The 22194-nt window shown below is 39.3% G+C and overlaps 1 protein-coding gene across 2 annotated transcripts in view; it reads left to right on the top strand.

Moving 5' to 3' along the window:
• LOC140488149 (probable E3 ubiquitin-protein ligase HECTD4) overlaps positions 1-22194 on the top strand; it is a 291859-nt gene that overhangs the window by 118043 nt on the left and 151622 nt on the right. The window contains exons 17-24 of one of the 2 annotated variants that reach the window (XM_072587982.1): positions 1760-1882; positions 7591-7715; positions 10674-10827; positions 13943-14052; positions 15777-15984; positions 19985-20104; positions 20380-20484; positions 20623-20786. In XM_072587982.1, coding sequence (XP_072444083.1) covers positions 1760-1882; positions 7591-7715; positions 10674-10827; positions 13943-14052; positions 15777-15984; positions 19985-20104; positions 20380-20484; positions 20623-20786 — 1109 coding nt within the window. Of the gene's footprint in view, positions 1-1759; positions 1889-7590; positions 7716-10673; positions 10828-13942; positions 14053-15776; positions 15985-19984; positions 20105-20379; positions 20485-20622; positions 20787-22194 lie in introns of both variants that reach the window. The other variant, XM_072587981.1, reaches the window with a different exon arrangement.

The raw sequence follows: 22194 nt of genomic DNA, 5'->3' as shown, positions 1-22194 counted from the left end.
TTGCCCGATACCACCACATTGCAAGTGCATACTTAGTGATGTCAATATGTTGAACAGATTTTATTTGGGATTCTTAACAGAACCGTTAACATACTAGTTGCAAACTCCTGCTTACATCTGTCAAAGAACCCTATCGGTGTATAATATACAAAATAACATGAAGACAGAATTATACATCTCCAATTCTTTAAATGAAACTTGCAATCGTATACTTGTAACCTTTTGTGGTAAGATTGATAGGTTTTGAAATCATGACTTGAATCTTGCATAGGTGAAAGTGAGTACTGCAGATCAGAATCAAGATTAGAGTGGTGCTGGAAAAGCACAGCAGGTCAGGCAGCATCCAAGGAGCAGGAAATTCCTGATGAAGGGCTTTTGCCCAAACATTGATTTTCCTGCTCCTCTGATGCTGCCTGATCTACTGTGCTTTTCCAGCACCATTCTAATCTTGACTTGAATCTTGCATATGTACGTCTTGGTATATATGTCTACTTTTTTGAAATATCCATAAATACTTCCAAAGCCAGGAATCGATACATACACTGCCATCAATGTGGGCGGTCACCATTTAAAAAATGAGGGAGAAAATTTCCATCAGTAATTCATATTAAGTGCACTTGGCATACTTTATTGAATAAATTAATGTACAAGGTACCTTTTTAATCAAAGCACTTTAAAAATATCCAATTCTTTGTCTTTTGCTTTTGATTCAAAGAGTTCATTGAATCTATTGACTCCTTTTAACATCTATTCCTGACCAGTCCCTCAAGACCAAGGATGATATTCTTCCACTATAGAGTTGTAGGTCCTGAGGTGCCTAAGACATCTAGTACTGGTTCCACTGTCACTGCTACACTTGGGGCAGGTGCTATTGAAAAGGCAGATGGTTTGGATGTTCCGCTTTTTTTAACACATTCTTTCCAGCATTTTGTTTTCACTTCTCTGAGGTGTCCCAAGATAGTTAGTACTTTCACAGGCGCTTCTCCAGTTTTGGAAATACATCCCTGTAAATCTGTGGGATTATTGTTTTTTCCAGGGATGCTTTGATGTGACTCCTTGGAGTATTTTCTTTGCCTTTCTAACCACTTGCCATGACAAAGCTCTGAGCAGACACCTTGTTTTGGCTTGTCAGGCATGTGAATGATGTGGCTTAGCCAACTGGCAGTAACTAAGTGCCTCTAATTTAATGACTTTGATTTCAGAGAGGGCACTGATATTGGTATGTCTTTCCCAACAACAGATTCACCGGGTTTTGGGAGACAGTTCTGAATCTATTTCTCTCTGGATTTGAGTTATCTGTAGTACATCGTCCATGTTTTCGTTATGGGTTAGATATATGGTCATATCTTCAACTACCAAGCATATTCTTTGTAACACAGCTGCTGGGATAACAATGTGAAGAACTGCCACAATTGTGAGGGGGCTCTTGTGGAACAGTGGTAGTGTCCCTACCTCTGACCAGGAGGTCTTGGTTCAACTCTTATCTTCTCCAGTGATGTAGCAATATCTCTGAACAGATTGGTTATAAACGATAGCATTTCATAGCTAAAAATGGGTGCTCACTTATGTGCTGAGATGGGCAAAGTATTGTTTTGGCAATTTAAAAGAAAACAATTGAGGTCATATTATTGAATCGATCTGTGCTAACAGTTATTATAGCTATCTCCATTAACACACTATTTCAGTATTCTGTATGGATATGGCAAATGCATAATGATTTTATGTGCTGTCTCTGCTATTTCTTTCCATTGTCTAACAGGTTGCATCACCCTGCCTCCGTTATTTGATGGCAGTGCAGAATCACCTCCTCAGTAACACGGTCCTCATCAAACCTGATGACCATGATGATAGTGACAGCTCCCTGCAGGGGGAGACATTGAAGGTACAGGTAAACACCAGGTTTCTATTCCAATAGCATTCTCGTCATGCCGTCTGCTGGTGGCAGTGCTTAGCAGGCAGGGGTAGAAAAAGTGAGGACAAATGATTTTTTTCTGTCCTCAGCTGCTTGTGTGCATAGAATTGTTTTAATATCATATTCATTATCATACAGATATTATGAGCAACAGAGGAAGGGAGAATCCTCAGTAATTTTAGTATAGATTAATTGAGAGTAGTTTGCTTTTTCACCCCTTGTATTTGTAGTCAAGACAAATAAATAGATGTTTGTTATCACACAGTCATAGAATTGTTGCAACAGAAAACCAAGCTTTTCAGCCCATTCCAGCTATGAAAGCCCTCTTAGCAATTCATCTAGTGCCGTCCCCATTTTCTGTTTCCTTGTTGCCTTGACTGAACTTGTCTCCATTAGACTCTCAGGCAGCACATTTACTTCTAGCTGTGTAAAAAATGTTTCTCTTTGTGCCTCCTTTACTGTTCTTGCCAATTATCATAATCTGTGCCCTCATTCTTAATCCTTGCATTAGTGGGAGCATATTTCATTATCAATGCTGTCACTGATTTAACAAAAACAAAATTTTTTAACTCTTCCATCTTTGTCACCTTATCAAATCTAGAGCAGTCGCAAGTAATTGTAAGTGCTAGTAAACCATTTTACAACATCTTCCACATCTTTAACCTCTACAACCCACAAGAACAAATGTGGCAAATCCATGGAAATATCACCACATGAATAAGTTCCTCTCTAAACTGCACACCGTCCTGACTTGGAACTATATTGTTGATCCTGCAATGAGTTTAAAAACCTGGAACTCCCTTTCTAACAACACTCTGGTGTGTCTATGCCAGGTAAACTTCAGTAGTTTAAGAAGGTGGCTCACTGTTACCTTCTGAAGTGAAATCAGGAATGGATGGCCTTAACAGTGACACACAGATCCCATGAAAGATAAAATCAAATCACCTCATAATCTAAGGGTTTGAAAGTCAAGCTCCAAGTGTGAACCCACTTAATTTATCCATGAAACCATTCCTTTAATGTCCATAATTTATTCTGAAGGTGACAGTGACATCTTACAAGTTCGTAATTAGGAAAATTAGAATGCTCAAACATATTGTCTAATTTTAGGTCTACGGAAAGGCTTGCATTGGCTTATTATTGCTAAGCTTTTACATGTATATCAATAGCATTTCTACCAACTATTGTTAAATTCTAATTGAATTGAGATTTGTCCAGTGCAATTGTTTCTTTTGACATACATTTTTACTTGAAAATTTTCACCACTAAAGATGCTAACCTAACTGCTAAAATTAACTGAGTTATCTGAAATGTATTTTTTCTTTATGGATACTAACTGACCTGCAATTTCTGTTTTTATTTAATTTCCAGCATTTATGTCTTTTATTTTTATTGACTACATAACCATTAACATACTGCTGGTTACAAACTCCTGACAGTGTCAATGGAAAGTTGAGTAATATTTTTTAATCTCTTGTGGATCAACCCCACAACAATTCTTGTCTCAAAAACCTGTTTTATGTTTTGTATAAAATATTTCCACATATCTGAGCAGTTGATTTTATTGCAAGTAGCATCTTGTCTTATGAGCAAGATTACAGTCAGAGAACACTTAGGGCAAGTCTGAACCACCATAATTTTTGAAGTGCAATTCTCATTGGGGATGGTGATGATTTTGGATAGTGGTCTTTTACCTTCCATTGGCCACTTATGTGGGAATGTGGTCAACTTGTGAAAGTATTCAAAACCTTGATGTTCATTTAGAGCAATAACCATCATTCAATTCCATTGTGTCTGTAACAATGTCTTATACAGTGGCTATGCTGTTGCTTTGCTTTCTATTTTATAATATGTTGTGATTTATTCAAAATATTTGTGTAATCAGACTAAGTTAAAATGTACAGATATATGAACAGTAAGTTTAAAATATACAGATTTACCAACTGTTAAAATTCACTTTTAAATTGCACTCAAGTTAAAATGTTTGGATTTTTAAGTCTTCATTTTGCTTTGAGTGAAAGAATTTTGCAGTGCAATTGAACTTAGATTCAAAATCTAAATTCAAATGTTTAGATTTGTAGCTACCTTTCCTTGTATTGCAGCAATTCAGGTGGTTGGAAAACAATCAAGCCTACCTTTTTTGAAGAGAGCTTTTATGCTTTCATTCAGGCATTAATGTGTTGATCTTGTAGTAACGCATTTAAATTTTTATTCCACTTCTGTTCAATAGTAAGTGCTGTTACAATAGATTATTGGTTAGCATGCAGTGAAGCTGCTGAATTGTTAGATATTTAAACTGTCAGCTGCACACTGTCTAATCTACTACATTTAGCAACTTGTTGAATTTTATCTGAAACTTGCTGCCCCACATGTGTATACTACAACACTTCCCAGTTAAGATTGTCGTTTTTTGCTGAAAAGTGCAACAAATTTAGGGAGATCTGAATATCCCATTAAAACAAATGTGCAAATTGTAGTTAGGTTGTGCAGGTCCTTTCTAATCTGATAAAAACCCAATTTGCCTTGCGGTTTTCCACAGAGGTCAGTGCTGGATCCCATTTTGTTTGTCTGTCTTATTAAAAAATGATTTACATGAGAAAATGGAAGGCATGGTTAGTAAGTTTGCAGATGACTCCAAAATTGTGGTGTAGTGGACAGCAAAGAAGATTATTTAAGATTACAAAGGGATCTTGATTGATTGGGTCAATGGGCTGATGAGTGGCAGATGCAGTTTAATTTGGATCTATGGGAGGTATTGCATTTTGGCAAAACAAACAAGGACAGGATTTATACAATTAATGATAGGTTGTTGGCTAGTGTTGTAGAACAGAGACCTAGGGATTCACATACATAATTTGTTGAAATTTGCATCACACGTAGACACGGTGGTTAAGGTGTTTAGTACGCCTGCTTTCATTGGTCAGACCTTTGAGTATCGGAATTGTGACTCCATGTTGAGATTGTGCAGGTCATTGGTGAGGCCTTTTATGGAGTGCTGCACCCAGTTCTGGTCGCCCTGTTACAGGAAGGATATCAAGCTACAGAGGTCACAGAAAAGATGTACCAGGATGTTGCTGGGAATGGAGGGTTTGACTTATAGGGAGAGGCTGGATAGGCTGCATCTCTTTTACTGGAGTGTAGGAGTTTGAAGATTGGCATTATAGAGGCTTTTAAAATCATGAAGGTATAGATGAGGTGAATGGCATGTGTCTTTTCCCTAGAATGGGGGAGTACGAGACTAGGGAGCATATTCTTAAGGTGAGAGGAGAAAGATTTAAAAAGACCATAAGACCATAAGACATAGGAGTGGAAGTAAGGCCATTCCGCCCATCGAGTCCATTCCGCCATTCAATCATGGCTGATGCGCATTTCATGAGGGGAAACTACTTTTACACAAAACTGTTCATATGTGGAATGAACTTCCAGAGGAAATGGTGGATGCGGGTACAGTTACAATGTTTAAAAGACATTTGGATAAATTATGAACTAGAACGTTTTGGAGGAATAAGGGCCAAGCACAGGCAGCTGGGACTAGTTTAGTTCTGAATTATGGTCAGCATGGATGAGTTATTCTGAAGGGATGTTTCTGTACTGTGTAACTCTGACTATCAGTTGAAATGCTTTACGTGGCTAAATTTTTACTTTGGTGAATGAAATAACTTCTCACAAAATAAATTCAAAAATGAAAAAAGGTAACTTTCTATGTACGTCTTGCCCACTGCTTCTCCTGCTTGAACACCCCCACTCTTGTGACACATCTGGTTCCCTGACAGGATCCTTCTCATTATTGACTCCCTGGTTCACAGTCCCTGCTATTTTTTGATCATTTACCATTCTCCCAATCTCCAATTCTTACCTTTTGACACTCTTCACAGCATGCTCTCGCGCTCATCGTGCACTCTTGCTCAATATATTTGACTGACAGCTTCTGCTATTGCCTACACATGCATGCTCTCACCTGATCTCGCTCTCTTGCTTGCACTCACATACGGGTTCTACTTCTTGCTGAACATCATGAGGGTTCTGAAAAGGAGTAGCAGGAGGCAGAAGTAACTTTGGTTTTCCAAAAGTTATACTGTGAGGGGGAGGCTTGGGCAGCGGCTATGAACTTGAGGAATGGAAGTGAGAGGGAGGGCCAGGGAGTGACAAAGGCTGCAAATAAGTCACCAGCATGTGGGTGAGTCAGGCCCTTACATAGGCCATAAACCAGAGGATGTGCGGCAAATGAGAAGGACTTTGGTGTTGGTCAGGTCATGTTCTACACGTCCAATGCTATATAGGCATATGGGCCCCAGTATCTAATCAACTGACATTACAACAGAACAGCTTAAAATTGGAACTTATGGCAGTTATTTCAGTTAAAACAAGCACGTGTTGCGAGATTAAAGTGTTATATTGAGAATGTGGTGCAGCATGATAATAAAGACCATCATGCCCAGGTTTTTGGGAATGGTTACCCATGTGGTGTCTGTCTGAACATTCCTGTACTGTACATAAAATGTTGTTTGTGAAATTTAACTGTGACCTCATGGAAGCTTCTGAGTCAAATGCTTTTCATATTTTGCCCTCGTCCGCCGGCTAGAACGTTTAGAGTGTGCAGGCTGTATGAGGAGGTGGAGAAAAATAGCTGAGTGTATAGAAGTAGAGGCAAAACAGTACCTGAATTTTGAATGAATTTTTGTTCTTTTGTTATTTACTTGCATTTCCTGAATGCATTCACTTGCAGTGATGATGTTGTATGGCTGTCATAATCTCTCTATCTTTTGTATAAGGCAGTTAGGATCAGAACAATTTAACTGACATCACGAGATGGATTCTGCTCATCAGGATATAAAGTCCTGTTCCTGAGAGGGGTTAACCACTTCTCTAAGAATTTAGAGTTCTTAGGACTTTTGTGCTTGTTACCAATGTCATGAGAGAATAGTAGCTGCAATTTGAACTTGTGCTCATTTGAGCCGGATGTTCACAAGAGGCAGTCATGTCATTTTGATGTAATGTAATAAATCTATTTACTGTTCATTAGGATTGAATCAGTCTTCTGCTTAAGTCAGCACGTGGACATCCTTTCCAACGTAGTATTAATACCCTACACTAATACCAGTAGGAAGGATTGGCGGCAGAAAGTCTGTTCTAGAGATACCGCATGTTGTATGAGTACCTTAGCCTAGATGCTTTCATCTGTAACTTTAAATTGTGTTAGCAGGCCGTTCATTCTTTTATAAGCAAGGCAGCCTAAACTGTACGTATCTTAACTAAACCCCATATGTGCTGTCACAAAGTAATTGGAACTGGAGCCCATCTAATGTTTCACATTTCTCACAAGAAAACGATTTGGTGCTGACTGCTATCTCTGTTGAAATCTACTAACAAAGCGCATACTGAATATTGAAACCTCTTACAGCTGTATGGCTCAGAGCCACAGCAGGCAACTCAGCTGATTGAGTTAGCAAGATTCAGTTTTCTTAAATTTGTTTTAAGATTCGGCTTCTCTATTCGGCCTCTCTCTATTTTTGCTGCATTGGTATATAATTTCTTATTCTCCAACTGAGGGAGTGAAATTCTAATTCATTCCACAGACTTTTGAACTTGAGTTGCAATTGCCCTGTTGCTTCCTTTTGTAAAAAGAGTAGCTATATTTATGCATCCTAAGTGACTCATCTGATTTCTTTTATTTGCAGGAACTCCAGACCAGTATCTTAGCACTAGCCACTAAAATCCTAGGAGGATGTGATGAAGTACTTGAAAAACTCCAGCACGTCACCACGTCTATTATCAACAGTGAAATGGTCGACAAAGAGCACAGGTCAGTATGACTATAATTTTAACCTGACTTGTGTATTTCATGATTATATAGAGTCTATTTCATTGTTGCTTCCCCATGCCCATTCTCCAAAAGCCTTAGTTCAGTAGTTTTGATTGTTAACAGTTGTCTGATTCTACATCTATTGGAATAACAATACCATCATTTAGCTATGTATGCACATATGCTCAAGTTAACAATGTACATGAGTTGCACCAAATTATGCAAAACTTGTCTGTGTTTGAGAAGGTGCTCTTCCAGCCCATGTCCACACTCTGATGCTGGATTACTTACTTTCCTAATTAAATGGTTGTCATTTTAACAAAAATAATATTTTTAATGATAGTTGTTGGTGATGTTGAGTTAAATTAAAATGCGTAACTAACCATCCTATTGCCTGTATGTTTAATTTGGTCACTCATATAGACTTGTTAATTACTAGTGCCCTCTGGTGGAGATTTAAGTTTGATTAAAATTTAATTGTAAAACGGTTTGTGCCATCATTGCTCATCAGCTGTGCACACTGATAGCCAATATGAAATTAATCTTAATTTTTAGTTTTGACCAACTAGTTTGGTTTGATTGTTTTGTGCAGAAACTAGTGTGGTAAATCTATTGGTTAGAATGGCAACTTTCCAAAAGTAGAATTTTATTATCATTTAGTTCATTTGAACATAAATCATGAACAGAAATAGGTCATTCAGCCCTTCAGACCTGCTCCGCCATTCAATAAGATCATGATTGTGTTTCTGTTTCAAATCCCAGATTCCCATCTACTTTAATGTTAGATTCTTGTCGGGCAAGAAAATCAATCTACCTCTGCCTTAAGCATATTCAGTGACCTGCCTCTACCACTTTCCAATGCTCTTTGTAACTCAAGTATAATATCTATAATTTTAATGTTTAATTCCTCTTCTAATAAAGAATGTTCTACCATTAGCCTTAATTACTTGCTGTATTTGCATTCAACCTTTGTGACTTGTGCATTTGAACATGGAGATTCCACTGCATCTCAGAAAAGTCAAAGTTTGGCAGGAAGGGACAGCAGGAATGAATCTAAGACTACATCAGCCAGAATGGATGATAGGAAAAATAACAAAAGGTTGAAACTGAAAACACTAGCTCAATACATGTAGCATTCCTGATAAATAAGCCCAATTTGAAGTAAATAAGTATGATCTGATAGCTAGGACCAAATGTCCAGTCTATCTCCGATTACCTGGAAGGTAAAGGTATGTCAAAAATTTGATCATCAAGTGCATTTAGCTATTTCAGACTGTTGTTAGGATTAGCAGCACAAATGGCATTCACCCCTAATAGCATGCTGCTTTCACACAAATGAGTAAAGAATATGAATTTTAATGATACCAGGGGTATATAAGCCTATGTCCCAAAGATTGTATCAAACAGCATATCCTTTCATCAGCTCACAACATGCAATGTGTTGACTGTGCTCGACCTGCTCAGGTTTCCCTACTTCAATCTCCCAATCTCCACTTTTGCCCCTCCTCCCCCCCTCCCCACTTCCTCCCTACCCTAGAAGACAACACTCTTGTTTGTTTTGTGCAGTCAATTCACAAAATTTGAGACAAATGGATTGGCGTAGGATGCAAGACCTGGTAAACCTGGACTAATGCTACTGGTCACTCTGAGGCTCAGAGGAACAGGAGATGCTTACCCACAAATTGCTGAAGGTAGTAGGACAGGTTAACAAGGTAGTTAAGGCATACGGGGCACTTACCTTTATTAGTAACGGCAGAGATTATAAGAGCAGAGAAGCTTGTAATGGAGCATGCAGAACTTTGGTTAGGCTACGGCTGGAGTACTATCTGTGGTTTTGGTCACCACACTATAAGAAGGGTGTGATTGCACTGGAAGGTTTACGAAGGAGATTCACTGGAATGTTGCCTAGGATGGAGCAGTTTAGCTATGAAGAGAGGCTTGATAGGTTCAGATGGTTAGACAAGGTTGAGGGGGACCTGTTGGAAATGTATTAGATTATGAGGGATGTGGACAAGGTGAATATAAAGCGCCTATTCTACTTGAAGGGTCACGAATTGAGGGGGGGTGGGGAACACACTTTTAAGGTGAAAGGCAGGAGGTTTAGAGGGAATTTGAGGAAAACATTTTCCATCTTGAAGATGATGGGAATCTGGAATGCACTGTCTGGGAGGGTCCAAGGCAGGTAACCTTACTTAGATGAACATCTGAAATAGCATAAAATTCAAAACTATGGACAAAGCACTGAAACATGGGGCTAGTAGGTTTAGCATAGTAGACTCAATGGGCTGAAGGGCCTTTACTGCACTGCTGTGTTTGTGTGGAGGGTCAAGAGTTAAACTGTTTGGAAGGAGTATTTGGAAATCCCCTCTTTCAGTAACAGGCAAGATCAGAGCAAGGAAATGCAATCGTAGAATTTAAACTATGCCAGTTAAAAACAAATCAAGGAAAAAAGTTCAGAAATGTGGATTGATAGCTGCCTTGTCAGTGGAAGTTTTTTTTTAAATAAAAGGCTGCCTTGGATTCGCTATTCAAGCACATAGAGAAAACAATTCTTGTTATTAGCAAGTTGGTTCTCTCTGTTACCAAAAATAGAGGTGCTGACTAAAGAGATTAACAGCCAACTCCTGTTACTGAGCATGAAATATTTTGTTATTGACCGATAAAATGTAGTGAGACAAAGGATGCTAGTTAATCCTCAGAAGCAACTCTTCTTAACGTCACTTGTCCTTCCCTTATCGTGGAACGTTGGTTTTTGTTTCATGGTACTGAGTACTAGTTTGATAAATCTTGAGATCTGATCTTTCAAAGAGCCAATGCAACTGTGTTGGATCTCTTAGTCCCATGGCTGGTCCTGCACACAATCTCTGCCTTTTGTGGGTGCGCTCTCCCATCCTCTCTCAAAATTGTGATTTTGTTGATTTTGGTTATGAATAAATTATGTCTGATTCTTCACATCAGGTTGAAGGGCTTGGAACAAATTACTAAGGCCACTATGCTGGGTCATTTGCTGCCAGTACTGCTGACATCTTTGATGCACCCAAACCTGCAGACCCTTGTCATGGCCGATGCACTGATGCCACAGCTTGTTCAACTTGTTCTCTACACCAGCCAGGTAAAAAAACTTTAAGTTTCATCTGTTTTGAAATCTACATTTATGATGATCATGAGTTTGAATTTCGAAGTAAAAGTACATATCTCTTGAAAGATGTTTCATAATCTCCAGCCACTACTTTATGCTTTGAAATTTATTGGCTTATCTCCATGTTATATTATTTCCTGTCTTTTTCCAAGCCTGCTGTGCATACATTTTGTTCAGTCGAGTAAGTGAGGCTAAATTGAATGATTTATAGTCCACTTTCCTTCCAGGATAGAAGGAAAGGATTAGAGAAAAACGTCTCACCCCCGTTTAATTTCTCCCTCATTGGTAAAAGGGAATTTCTGACAATTTATCCTTCGCTCTTCACACAATGGCATAAGTATAACAACAGGGAGCATCGCTGTTTCATGACTTTTTTTTTCTCACCTCTTACATGTTTTCTTCCAGCTTCCATTAATCTTTTGAAGGCACTGATTCCTTGCAGTGCTGGTATTCAATGTGGTTGGTAAATTATTCACATACAAACTTCAGAATGAATCCCGAACAGCTATTTGTTCCACCCTCAGCTGATGCCTGTACAAATAGACTTAGATCATATGTGTTCTTGTGTGGCAATCAGGAGTGGAGATCTGTGATCAAGATTATCAATGTTTCTAATCCTGTGACATAAGCTAAATCACTCTTGAACTGAAGGTGGCGCATACGAGGAGTGTATGGCACACTGCTCCAGAGTTGCTATATTATAAGGGCAACTTTATAATTTGAATGTAGAGGTTTGGATGGAAACATTTTCGTAATGTTTTTTAATAAATTGTTTTATGTTGAAATTTCATACACAGCTGAGGGTTTTTTTTTGTTAGCAGTTGTGTTACTAAAATAGAGGTGCATGTTACATTTCCATTTGGTTCGATCCCCCTGCTGTTTTACTTCTGGAATTGATTAACTCTAAACGCTTTAGTATTGTGTTCTGCAACATAACAAATAATCTACATTGATATGCCATATTTTTGAGCTTGCAATTAGCACACTTTAATTTTGTATGTTCATGGGACCTGAGAATCACAAGGCCAGCATTTGAGATAATTCCTTGTGGTATAGATGCACTTAATGCTGCTAAGGACAGAGTTCCAGGATTTTGATCTAACCATGTTGAAGGAATGGGGTCGAGATCCAAGTCAAGATAGTGTGACTGGGTGGTAGAGATTGCAACTTACTGTGTCTCTGGTAAATCAGTTGTAAAAGGTTAAATATTTAAGATGGGGCAATCAAGCAAGCTTTATCCAGGATGCCATGGAGAAACCTATGAGCATTTGGGTGTTGAATTTGTATTCATCCAGACAAATGAACACTCTTCAGTCTGACTTTTATTTGTAAAGAGTGACCTAGAGAATTCCCAGCTAATAACCTGCACCTGCTGTTATAGTATTTGTGTTACTGAGTCGAAAAGGATGGTGCTGGAAAAGCACAGCAGGTCATAGAGTCATAGAGATATATAGCATGGAAACAGACACTTCGGTCGAACTCGTCCATGCCGGGCAGCATCTGAGGAGCAGGAGAGTCGATATTTCGAGCATAAGGAATATGGAGTGGGAAGGAGGTGAGAGGTAAATAGGGAGTGGGTGTGGGATTAGGGGGATGGTAGGTGGGAAGAGCATAGGTAGATTCGGGGGGGGTTTAACTTTGATAGGTCAGTGGGAAGGGTGGAGCAGATAGGTGGGAAGGAAGATGGGCAGATCAAGATGGCAGTGCTGAGCTGGAGGGTTGGATCTGGGATGAGATGAGGGGTGGGAAGATTTGGAAACTAGTGAAGTTGATGTTGAAGCTGTGTGGTTGAAGGGTCCCACAGCGGTTTTGCACCTCGTGCGGTGGTGAGGGAAGGTGTAGGGTGGGTTGGAGGGGGGTGTGGACCTAACAAGGGGGTACAGAGGAAATGATCTCTGCAGATCGCAGATAGGGATAGGGAGTGAAATATGTCTTTGGTAGTGGGGTCTGACTGTAGGTGGTGGAAATGGCAGAGGATAATGCGCTGTATCTGGACATTAATGGGATGGAAGGTGACGATTAGGAGTGTTCTATCCTTATTGCAGTTGGAGGGATGGGGTTCAAGGGCGGAGGTGCAGGAAGTGAAGGAGTTGCTGTGGAGGGCAATATTGATCTCATGAGAGGGGAATTTGCAGATGGGATGTCCTGGAGTGGAATTGCTCCTCCTGGGAGCAGATCTGGCAGAGGTGGAAGAATTTGGGAATAAGGGATCAAGTTTTTGCAGGAGGGGTGGGAGGAGGTGTATTCAAGGTAGCTGTGGGAGTCTGTGGATTTAAAGTAGATGTCTGTGCTGATTGGTTGCCTGAGATGGAAATGGAGAGGTCCAGGAAGGGGAGGGAGATGTCGGAGATGGTCCGTGTGAACTTGAGGTCCGAGTGGAAGGTGTTGGTAAAGTTGATGAACCATTCAATCTCCTTGTCAGAGCACAATGCGACACGGATGCAGCCATCAGTGTAGCAGAGGAAAAGATGAGGGATGGTGCCAGTTTAACTACACCTTCCCCCTCCACATTCCTGATGAAGGGTTTATGCCTGAACCCTCGATTCTCCTGCTCCTCAGATGCTGCCTGACCACCCTTTTCGACTCTGACTTCTCCAGCATCTGCAGTCTCACTTTCTCCTATTTGCATTACTGATCCAATTATATTTCTCGTTGATGGTTTAGACCCTTGCAAAATAAAAGAATGTAGAGGATGCAGAAAGTAACAAGGCAATATTGTTGAATGTCAAGGGCACATGGTTAAACTTTTCCTTGTCAGCAATTATAATTGCTTGACATTTGCATTTTACTTCCTAATTAGCTGTTGGAACTTGTGCTGTTCGTTCACTTTGCTTTTTCCTGTACTCTTGGGTTGTCTCCTTCATAGAGTGTGAGGTGAATTTATATCTGATCATGACGCAGTTTGGTTGTCTTTTTCCTTATTTATTGTAGTTGTAAAATTAGCTAAATATTTGGTATGAGTAAACTGCCATCTGTTTTGTAATTTGAATAAATCATCCATTTTTCAGATGATTTAAAGTCATGGTTGTCTCGTTGATTTGCAATCATTACTGGTATGTCGAGTTCACTATCCTGTTCTCTTGTGTAGACTGCGTTGCTGTTGAAAACACAAGCTCCTGTTTTCACGGAGATAGCTGATGAGCCCTTTGTTGGATTGGAACAGAACCAGAAAGGGAAGCTCCCATCATTGGATGACAGGTGATGAATTTTAATCTAATTATGCAAAACTGTGCAATTTCACTTTTCTCACTTTATCTTCAGGAATTAATATGCATTTGAAAAGAAAATTGTTTGACAAGCACAACTCATACCACAATTTAATAATTGTGAATATGAACAAAGTATTTGCAAGGTTGCATTGTATTAATCTGGAGTTGGTAGCTAAAATTTCAATTTGCAGAGAACAAACCTGACAAATACTACTTTTGCTATGAATCTTATGTGTGCACTTATGAGACATTTTAGATCCTGTAAATGGGCAGAACTGTGCTACTAGCTCAAACTGTTCGTTGAATGCTAGTAAGAACACCTACACTTAAAACATTTACATAAACTTTCCGCTTAAATTTATAAAATGTCTGGGAGATTCAATAGATCCTTTTTGAGCTCACTTAAGAAACAGTTCATTGTGATCTTATGCAAGCAGTAACAGATTGATGATTCAGGGGACTTAATCACTGTAGCTAGGTCAATTGCAGCAGAAGTGCAAATATAATCACAATTCCAATAATTAAAAGCTCCTGATGTTTCTGTTTTATGTTTGTATTTTTTTTTTAAAATCTTGCTTTGTTGTTATGCATATAATGTAGAATCATTATTTGGCAATGCAGGTTCTAAAATTGACAGCTGGATTTTCTTTTTTTTAATGGGTGCACAGTGTCTATCACTCCCGCCTCTCAGCACTAGGGACCTAGGTTTGATTCCAACCTTGAGTGACTGACTGTGTGGAGTGTGCATGTTCTCTGTGTCTGTATGGGTTTTCGCCGGGTGCTCTGGTTCCCTCCCAGAGTCCAAAGTAATTTAGGTTAGGTAGATTGGCTATGCTGAATTGTCCAGGGATGTGCTGGCTAGGTGGATAAACTATAGGATATGTAGAGTTACAGATATAAGGGGGCTGGATCTGGTTAGGATGCTCTTTGGAGGGTCTGTGCAGGCCTGCTGGGCCAAATGGTCCCCCTCTGCACTGTAGGATTCAATGATTCTGTGATTTTTGTGGGTTAAGAAAGGAAAGACCGTTTTAGTGAATTTAGAGAAGATTTGTAACTCAGGTTGAGATTCTGGCTGTAAGTGTGCTCACTGAGCTGGAAGGTTCATTTTTAGACATTTTGTCATCATACTGGTTAACATCATCAGTGAGCCTCTGGTGAAGCACTGGTGTTATGGCCTGCTTTCTATTTGGTTGATTTCACCAGTTTTCTCATCTCCCCTCCACCCAACTTATCCCAGATCTAACCCTCCAACTTGGCACTGTCCTACCTGTCCACCTTCTTTCCCACCTATCTGCTCCACCCTCTGCTCTGACCTATCACCATCACGCCCCACCTTCATCGACCTATCACCTTCCAAGCTACCTTCCCCACAGCCCTACCTCTCCTCCCATTTATCTCTGTCTCCCCACCCCCACCCTGCAAAATTCCTGATGAAGGGCTTATGCCTGAAACATAGACTCTCCTGCTGCTTGGGTGCTACCTGACCTGCTGTGCTTTTCCAGCACCACACTTTTTGACTCTGTTCTCCAGCTTCTGCAGTCCTCACTTTCTCCTATAGGAGTTATTGCTGACTGTACCTACTATTGAGTGGGTTCATTGACAGTGTAAATCTTCTGTTTGTCAGTCTTTTGAATTGTTTTAGCATCATATTGAGATTGCCTGAATCAAGATTGGCATATGTTAGATCTTGATAAATTAATTTCTTTACACTAGGAACTATCGTATGCTCGAGGAAAAGGAGGAGCCTGGGTTTCTGACTGGTTTAAAGATCCCTGCTCCATGGGCGGCTGGAAAGACAGTAGAAACTGTCCATCCTGTGAGAGACAACTATAAATTCAAAGAGACTGTCCACATTCCTGGTGCAAGATGCCTCTATCTGAGATTTGACACTCGTTGTTCCTCCCAATATGACTATGACAAGGTAAATGAATGAAAAGAACATTGTATATTCAAATTGTTTAGCATTGGAGTTGAACAAGATGAGTTGCATTCGATTGAAAGCTATAGAGAGCTTTAAACAAATTAAATGGGAGAGAGGGAATGTAGACTTATAAAGCAAAAGGAAATGGTGCTATCCATATAACTATATGGATAATCCTATCAGAGTGGAATAGGAAGGGACAAAGTAAGCAAGCATAGAAAAACAGCAATAAATAGGATCAAAAGGGTTTTAAAAAATGGTAAAATGAAGTTGAATCTTGAATGCACATAGTATTCTGAACAAAGTAGATGAATTAATGGCACAAATACAGGTTAATGGGTATGACCTTAACAGCATTCCGGAGACATGGTTACAAGGAGATCAAAGCTGGGAACTAAATATTCAGGACTCTGTGACCTTTTTGAAAAGGTAGGTAGGAATGAAAGGGTGCTGGGGTAACATTGTGGTACAGGATGCAATAACTACAAGAGGAAGAAATTATCTTGAATCACAAGACAAACACCTAATGAGTGAGGGTAAGAAATAAAAAGGGATAGGAGTAGTTTATAGGCCTGTAATGTGGGTCTATATGGTGGGACAGAGAATAAATCAGAAGAAAATGAGGGTATGTAACAAAAGCAGTACGTAACCATGGATGATTTTAATCTTCTTGTAGATTGGTGTAGTCGCACTGTTAGAGTAAACCATAATGAAGAATTCATGTTGTTTTCTTGAACAATATGTTGCCGATCCAAACAGACTAGGTTGGCGCTCTGGTGATATGTGATGAGGAAGGTTTAATAAATGTCAGAGTAAAAGGTTCCCGAGGAAACAGTGATCATGACATGGTTCAGTTTAATATTCATTTTAAGAAGGAGGGATTTGGGTCGAAAACAATTACATTAAGATTAAATAATGGTAATTGCAAAGAAATGAGGCCAGAGCTAGTTAGAGTGGACTGGGAAAGGAGTTTATCAGCAAAGGCAGACATTTTTTAAAAATGGTTCATTGATCACAGCAAAGATATATTCCAGTGAAGGATTCTAGGAAGGAGATAAGTCAACGTTGATTTACCAGGAAGTTCAGGATATTGTTACTTCTCGAGAAGAATAAATCAACATGGCAAAGATTAGTGGTTAACCAGAGGTTTGAGAACGTTTTAATAAACCAATGAAAGACAACCAAAAAAAAGGGAAAAAATAAACTGCAAACGTAAACTTGCAAGTAATATCAACGTGGACAGCAAAGGAAGACAAGGAAATAAATACAATAACTATCACTGGAGAAAAAAATACTTGGGCAACTAATGGGACGAAGGACTAAAATGTCCCCTGGACTTGATGGGATGCATTCCAGGATATTAAAGGAAGTAGCTACAGAGATAGTTGATGAGCTAGTAATAATCTCCCAGGACTCCTTAGATTCTGGATTAGAGCTTAATCATTTGAAAGCTGACAATGTAGCAAAATAAAAATAGAAGGAGACAAAAAAAACGTAACTGTAGGTCTTTATGTTTGTTATTGGAAAAGTAGAGTATAGTATAAAGGATGTAATTGCAGAACATTTGATAATACAAAGGATAATCAAACAGGGTCAGTATGACTTCAAGAAGGGGAAATAGTGCCTGACAAATTGACTAGAATTCTTTGAGTAGCTAACAAGCAGGATAGATAAAAGAGAAGCAGTAGTCATATTTGGATTTTCATAACCTGTTTGCTAAATTACCGCACATTAGGCTACTTAAGATAAGAACATGTGGAGTTGGAGGTCGTATATTAGCATTGATAGAGAATTGGTAAACTAATAGATAATTCTGTTATCTTTAAATTAGCGTTTTCAGGATGGCAAACTGTAACTAGCAGAGTGTCACAAGGATCACTGCTGGGTTCACTATTATTTACAGCCAATGACTTGGATGAGGAAAGTAAAAGTAATATCGCCGTGTGAGTAGGTGGGAAGGCAGATGGTGAGGATGACAAAGTCTACAGAGGAATGCAAACAGGTTAAGTGAATGGGCAAAGATCCGGCAGATGGTATATGGCATAGGAAGGTGCAAGGTTGTGCACTTTGGCAGAACGAATAGAAGAGCTGAATATTATATAGTGAAAGGCTGCATAAAGCTATGGGGCAGAGGAATTTAGGATTCCTCAGCCGGGAATCGTATGAAGCTAGTGTCCAGCATCAGCAAGTAACAGGGAAGACACACAGAATGTCAGCCTTTTATATTCCATTCCCTTTGAAATAAAATAAGGTTTTGCTGAAACTATACAATGCGCTAGTCACACCATAGCTGAAATACTGAACATGTGAGCCTCTTACATGAGGAAAGATAAGCAATCTAGTGAAGATTCATTAGATTAATATCAGGGTGGTGGGGGGGAGGGGGGAGGAGAACTGTCTTTCAAGGAGAAGTTGAATACGTTGGGCCTGTACCACATTTGAATTTAGAAGAATGAGGGCAGCAAGAATGAGAGCAACTTTATTGAAGCATACAAAATTCTTAGGGGTCTTGACAAGGTAGATGTGGAAAGATTGCTTCTGCTTGTAGTGGAGACTAGGACCATATAGCGCAATCTCAAAATAAGATGATGTGTATTTAAACAGCTGAAGAAATAATTCTCAGGATAATGAATCTGTGGAATTGTTTATAGCAGAGGGCTGACTAGGGTGTGTTGAAAAGTATATTCAAAGGTGAGATAGGCAGGTTTTTAATCTGTAAGGGATTTGAGGTTTATGGGGAAAAGGCAGGAAGGTGGAATTGTGGATTATCAAGTCAGCCATGATCTCCTAGAGCGGTGGGCTACATAACCTATTTCTGTTACAACAGTTTTAAATCAGAATGTAATCACAAAAATGTAAGTATCTGAGGATTGATTGTATCTGAGAACCTGGGAGGAGACATCAGAGAACTCTCAAAACAAATCAGTTGTTTTTAAAAAAAAAAGAAAAATTGAAAAGCAGATTTGGCAGGTATATTTGCACACACCAAAGCAGAATCAATGAAAGTGTGAGATGAGTTTAGATTACTTAGTGTGGAAACAGGCCCTTCGGCCCAACAAGTCCACACTGACCCGCTGGAGCACAACCCACCCTACATTTATCCCTTCACCTAACACTATGGGAAATTTAGCATGGCCAATTCACCTAACCTGCACATTTTTGGACTGTGGGAGGAAACTGGAGCACCCGGAGGAAACCCACGCAGACACTGGGAGAATGTGCAAACTCCACAACATCAGTTGCCAGAGGCGCTGTGAGGCAGCTGTGCTAACCACTGTGCCACCGTGCCATTATTGGGAAACTTTATCACAGCAAATTTTCAAAATTAATCGATTAACTTAAAGCAGAAAATATAGAATTGACATGCACTCATCCAACTTGAAATTTAGAAACTGCATCTCTGGTTTTATTTATTTCATATGTCACATTGAGCATGCATTAGGGCATTCTCTGTAAAAGGGGTGATTGATCCTCCATTAGCCCAGTGAAAATGTGATGCAATTGTACTTTGGAAACAGAACCGATGAGTAGAAGATCATGCCTTAACATGTCTGCTTTCTTCGGTTATGTGGTGTTTGTTTTTGTTGCAAAAGCACCCATTTAATGCCTATCTCCCTCTTTTTTTGAGTCTTGTGTTGCAAATCTTTCTTCTTACCCATTTCTGTGGGTTTCATTGATTTCAATTTAATGTTTTTGATATACTCCCAAAAAGGAACATGAATAACTTTACATAATTTACCTTTATAAGATCAGTAGTCCTCAGAAAAGTGTGTGCCTCATGGGTATTTGCTTCAAGTATGTCTCTGGTTTGAGTTTGTGCAGGATTGTGTAAGCTCATTTTCACCAACCAATTGGATTTAATTCTGTTTGTCCGTTTGCAAATATTCTAATATTTTAATAATATCTGTCTAAAATAATTAAGTTTATTTGAAATGAAAGATCTTCTAAACTAAAGATATGTTATCACTTTCTTTCAATAATGCAAAATTTATTGTTGTAGTTGGTGATATATGCGGGCCCAAATACTAACAGCAGGAAAGTGGCAGAATATGGTGGAAATACATTGGGCTATGGAAGTCGTAGTGTACTCGGAACTGGTTGGCCTAAGGACTTGGTGAAGGTAAGTGAAACCTTAAATCTATTTTACTGTGTTTTTTGGTAATGAGCAAGATTTTTTCCTTTTAGTTATTTCACAACAGCCTTTGTTCTCCTGTCTACCTCGCTATGAAATATTTGTTTTTTTTAACATAGTGAATTAAATTTAAATCTGTGTCTACTAGGTACTGAAATAGGAAATGAATTCTGATGAAAGTGCAAAGATGTTCCCCTCTGTATGTTTAGAATTAAGTCTTAATTGGGTCGGTAAATTCAATCATATCTGTTTTTGACGATCAGGTTGAAGGGGACACAGTGACATTTTCTTTTGAGATGAGAAGTGGAAGAGAACATAACACTCCTGATAAGGCCATGTGGGGGTTTGCTTGTACTGTTCGAGCCCAGGTATGGCCAATGGTTTGTTCCAGTTTAATTGCCATGTATGTAAACATAGAAATGTGTCTGGTTACAATCTTGACTTCAGTTTATTTTGCATTTGGTAATTTAGCTTTAGAGCCTCTGCTTGCTTTTTCATTTTTGTAGGAGTCTTCAGAGGATGTTTCGGGGGGCCTCCCCTTCCTTGCTGATCTTGCACTGGGCCTCTCTGTATTAGCGTGCTCCATGCTACGGATCCTTTATAATGGACCTGAGACTACTAAAGAGGAGGAAACATGTCACCAGCTACTCAGATCCAAACTGCTACAGAGGCAAGTTGTCACGTGGGGAATGTTAACTCTTCAGCCAAGCACATATACCAAATATCTGAGTGTGCTGATCTGTCCGCATCTGTGGATTCAGTGAACATTCTTCAGGATTGATAGTAGCTATGAAAAGGTGTTTTGTACGCTGAAATAGTTGGGTAGGGGTGGAGAAGGAGTGAGCAGATAGAAGGAGATGGAACCCAGCAAGAAAGGCAGCTAGGCAGACAAAGAGATAGCTGTTAGTAAGCCAGGGAAGGAGAAAAACTGGTATTGGGAGCAATGAGTAGGCAAAAATGGGTTGACTGTGCTGAAAGCAGCCTATATGCTGACAAGGCCAAAGGTGTGGGGTTGGATTAAGAACATAATGTTCTAAAATTTTTGAACTCAATACTGTATTGAGTCCTGAAGGCTGCAGGGACCCCAAATGGAAACTGAGATGCTGTTCTGCCAACTTGTGCTGAGCCTTGCTGGAGCACTGCAGCAGGCCCAAGTCAAAGTGTTGGCTAAGAAGCACAACAGTGTGTTGAAGTGGCAGGTAACTGGAAGCTCAGGGTAATTTTAATGGACAGAACCTAGGTATTTTGCAAAGTGGTTACCTCATGTTCTGATAATAGAAATAGTCCACATCACAATGACATTGTTTTCACATTTGCCAGATTTGTTACCTTTATACACATATTATAAAGTGGTAAACACTGGGCACTTGTGGGACAGTAGTTGTGTCCCTACCTTTGGACAAGAAAGCCCAAGTTCAAAGTCCCACCTATTCAATAAAATATCTAAGCAGGTTGATTAATCGGATCTATAAAGTGAGAAATGACTGGGTCGCTGCCCAGTTGTAATCTGATTTGGGTTTTCAGTGTTCTAGTGTTTTGGACACTAAGCTGTTTAAAGCAGTCTTTTCATATAAAAATTGAATGTGTTAAAGTCCTGTTAAGACTGAAGTGATTACCAAGGTATTATTTAAAGACATGTACCACATGGGATTGGTAAATCCACTAAGCCATAGGCGATGCTTAGCAATCTGAATTCCATTACTGTAATTCTCATCAGAACTCCTAAAAATTTATATTGTTGATCAAAAAATACGATAGCCTTTTAGAATGCTGAGAATTTAGAGAACTTCTTCAGCTGATGACTCTTAAGGATCCAATGTAAAATTAACTGGCTCGAGAGCAGATGAGTTTAGGGGTATACCTGTATTGAGTTGGCAATCTTTTGCCGACTACAGTCAATCTTCTTATAAAAGTGTTCTGATAAATTTCATAAAACCACAAATGATCTGTTAAGCAGTTAAATCCTTTGAGATAGTTATTATTTCAAATTGATTACTACATGGCTAGAAACAACTGAACTGCAAAGTTCAGTTTCTCTTTTCCATCCATCACCACCACCACAACCACAAAAAATACAT

The sequence above is a fragment of the Chiloscyllium punctatum genome, chromosome 17 (assembly GCF_047496795.1).
Source record: "Chiloscyllium punctatum isolate Juve2018m chromosome 17, sChiPun1.3, whole genome shotgun sequence".
Classification (NCBI taxonomy): domain Eukaryota; kingdom Metazoa; phylum Chordata; class Chondrichthyes; order Orectolobiformes; family Hemiscylliidae; genus Chiloscyllium; species Chiloscyllium punctatum.
This window is presented reverse-complemented; position numbering and strand designations above follow the sequence as displayed.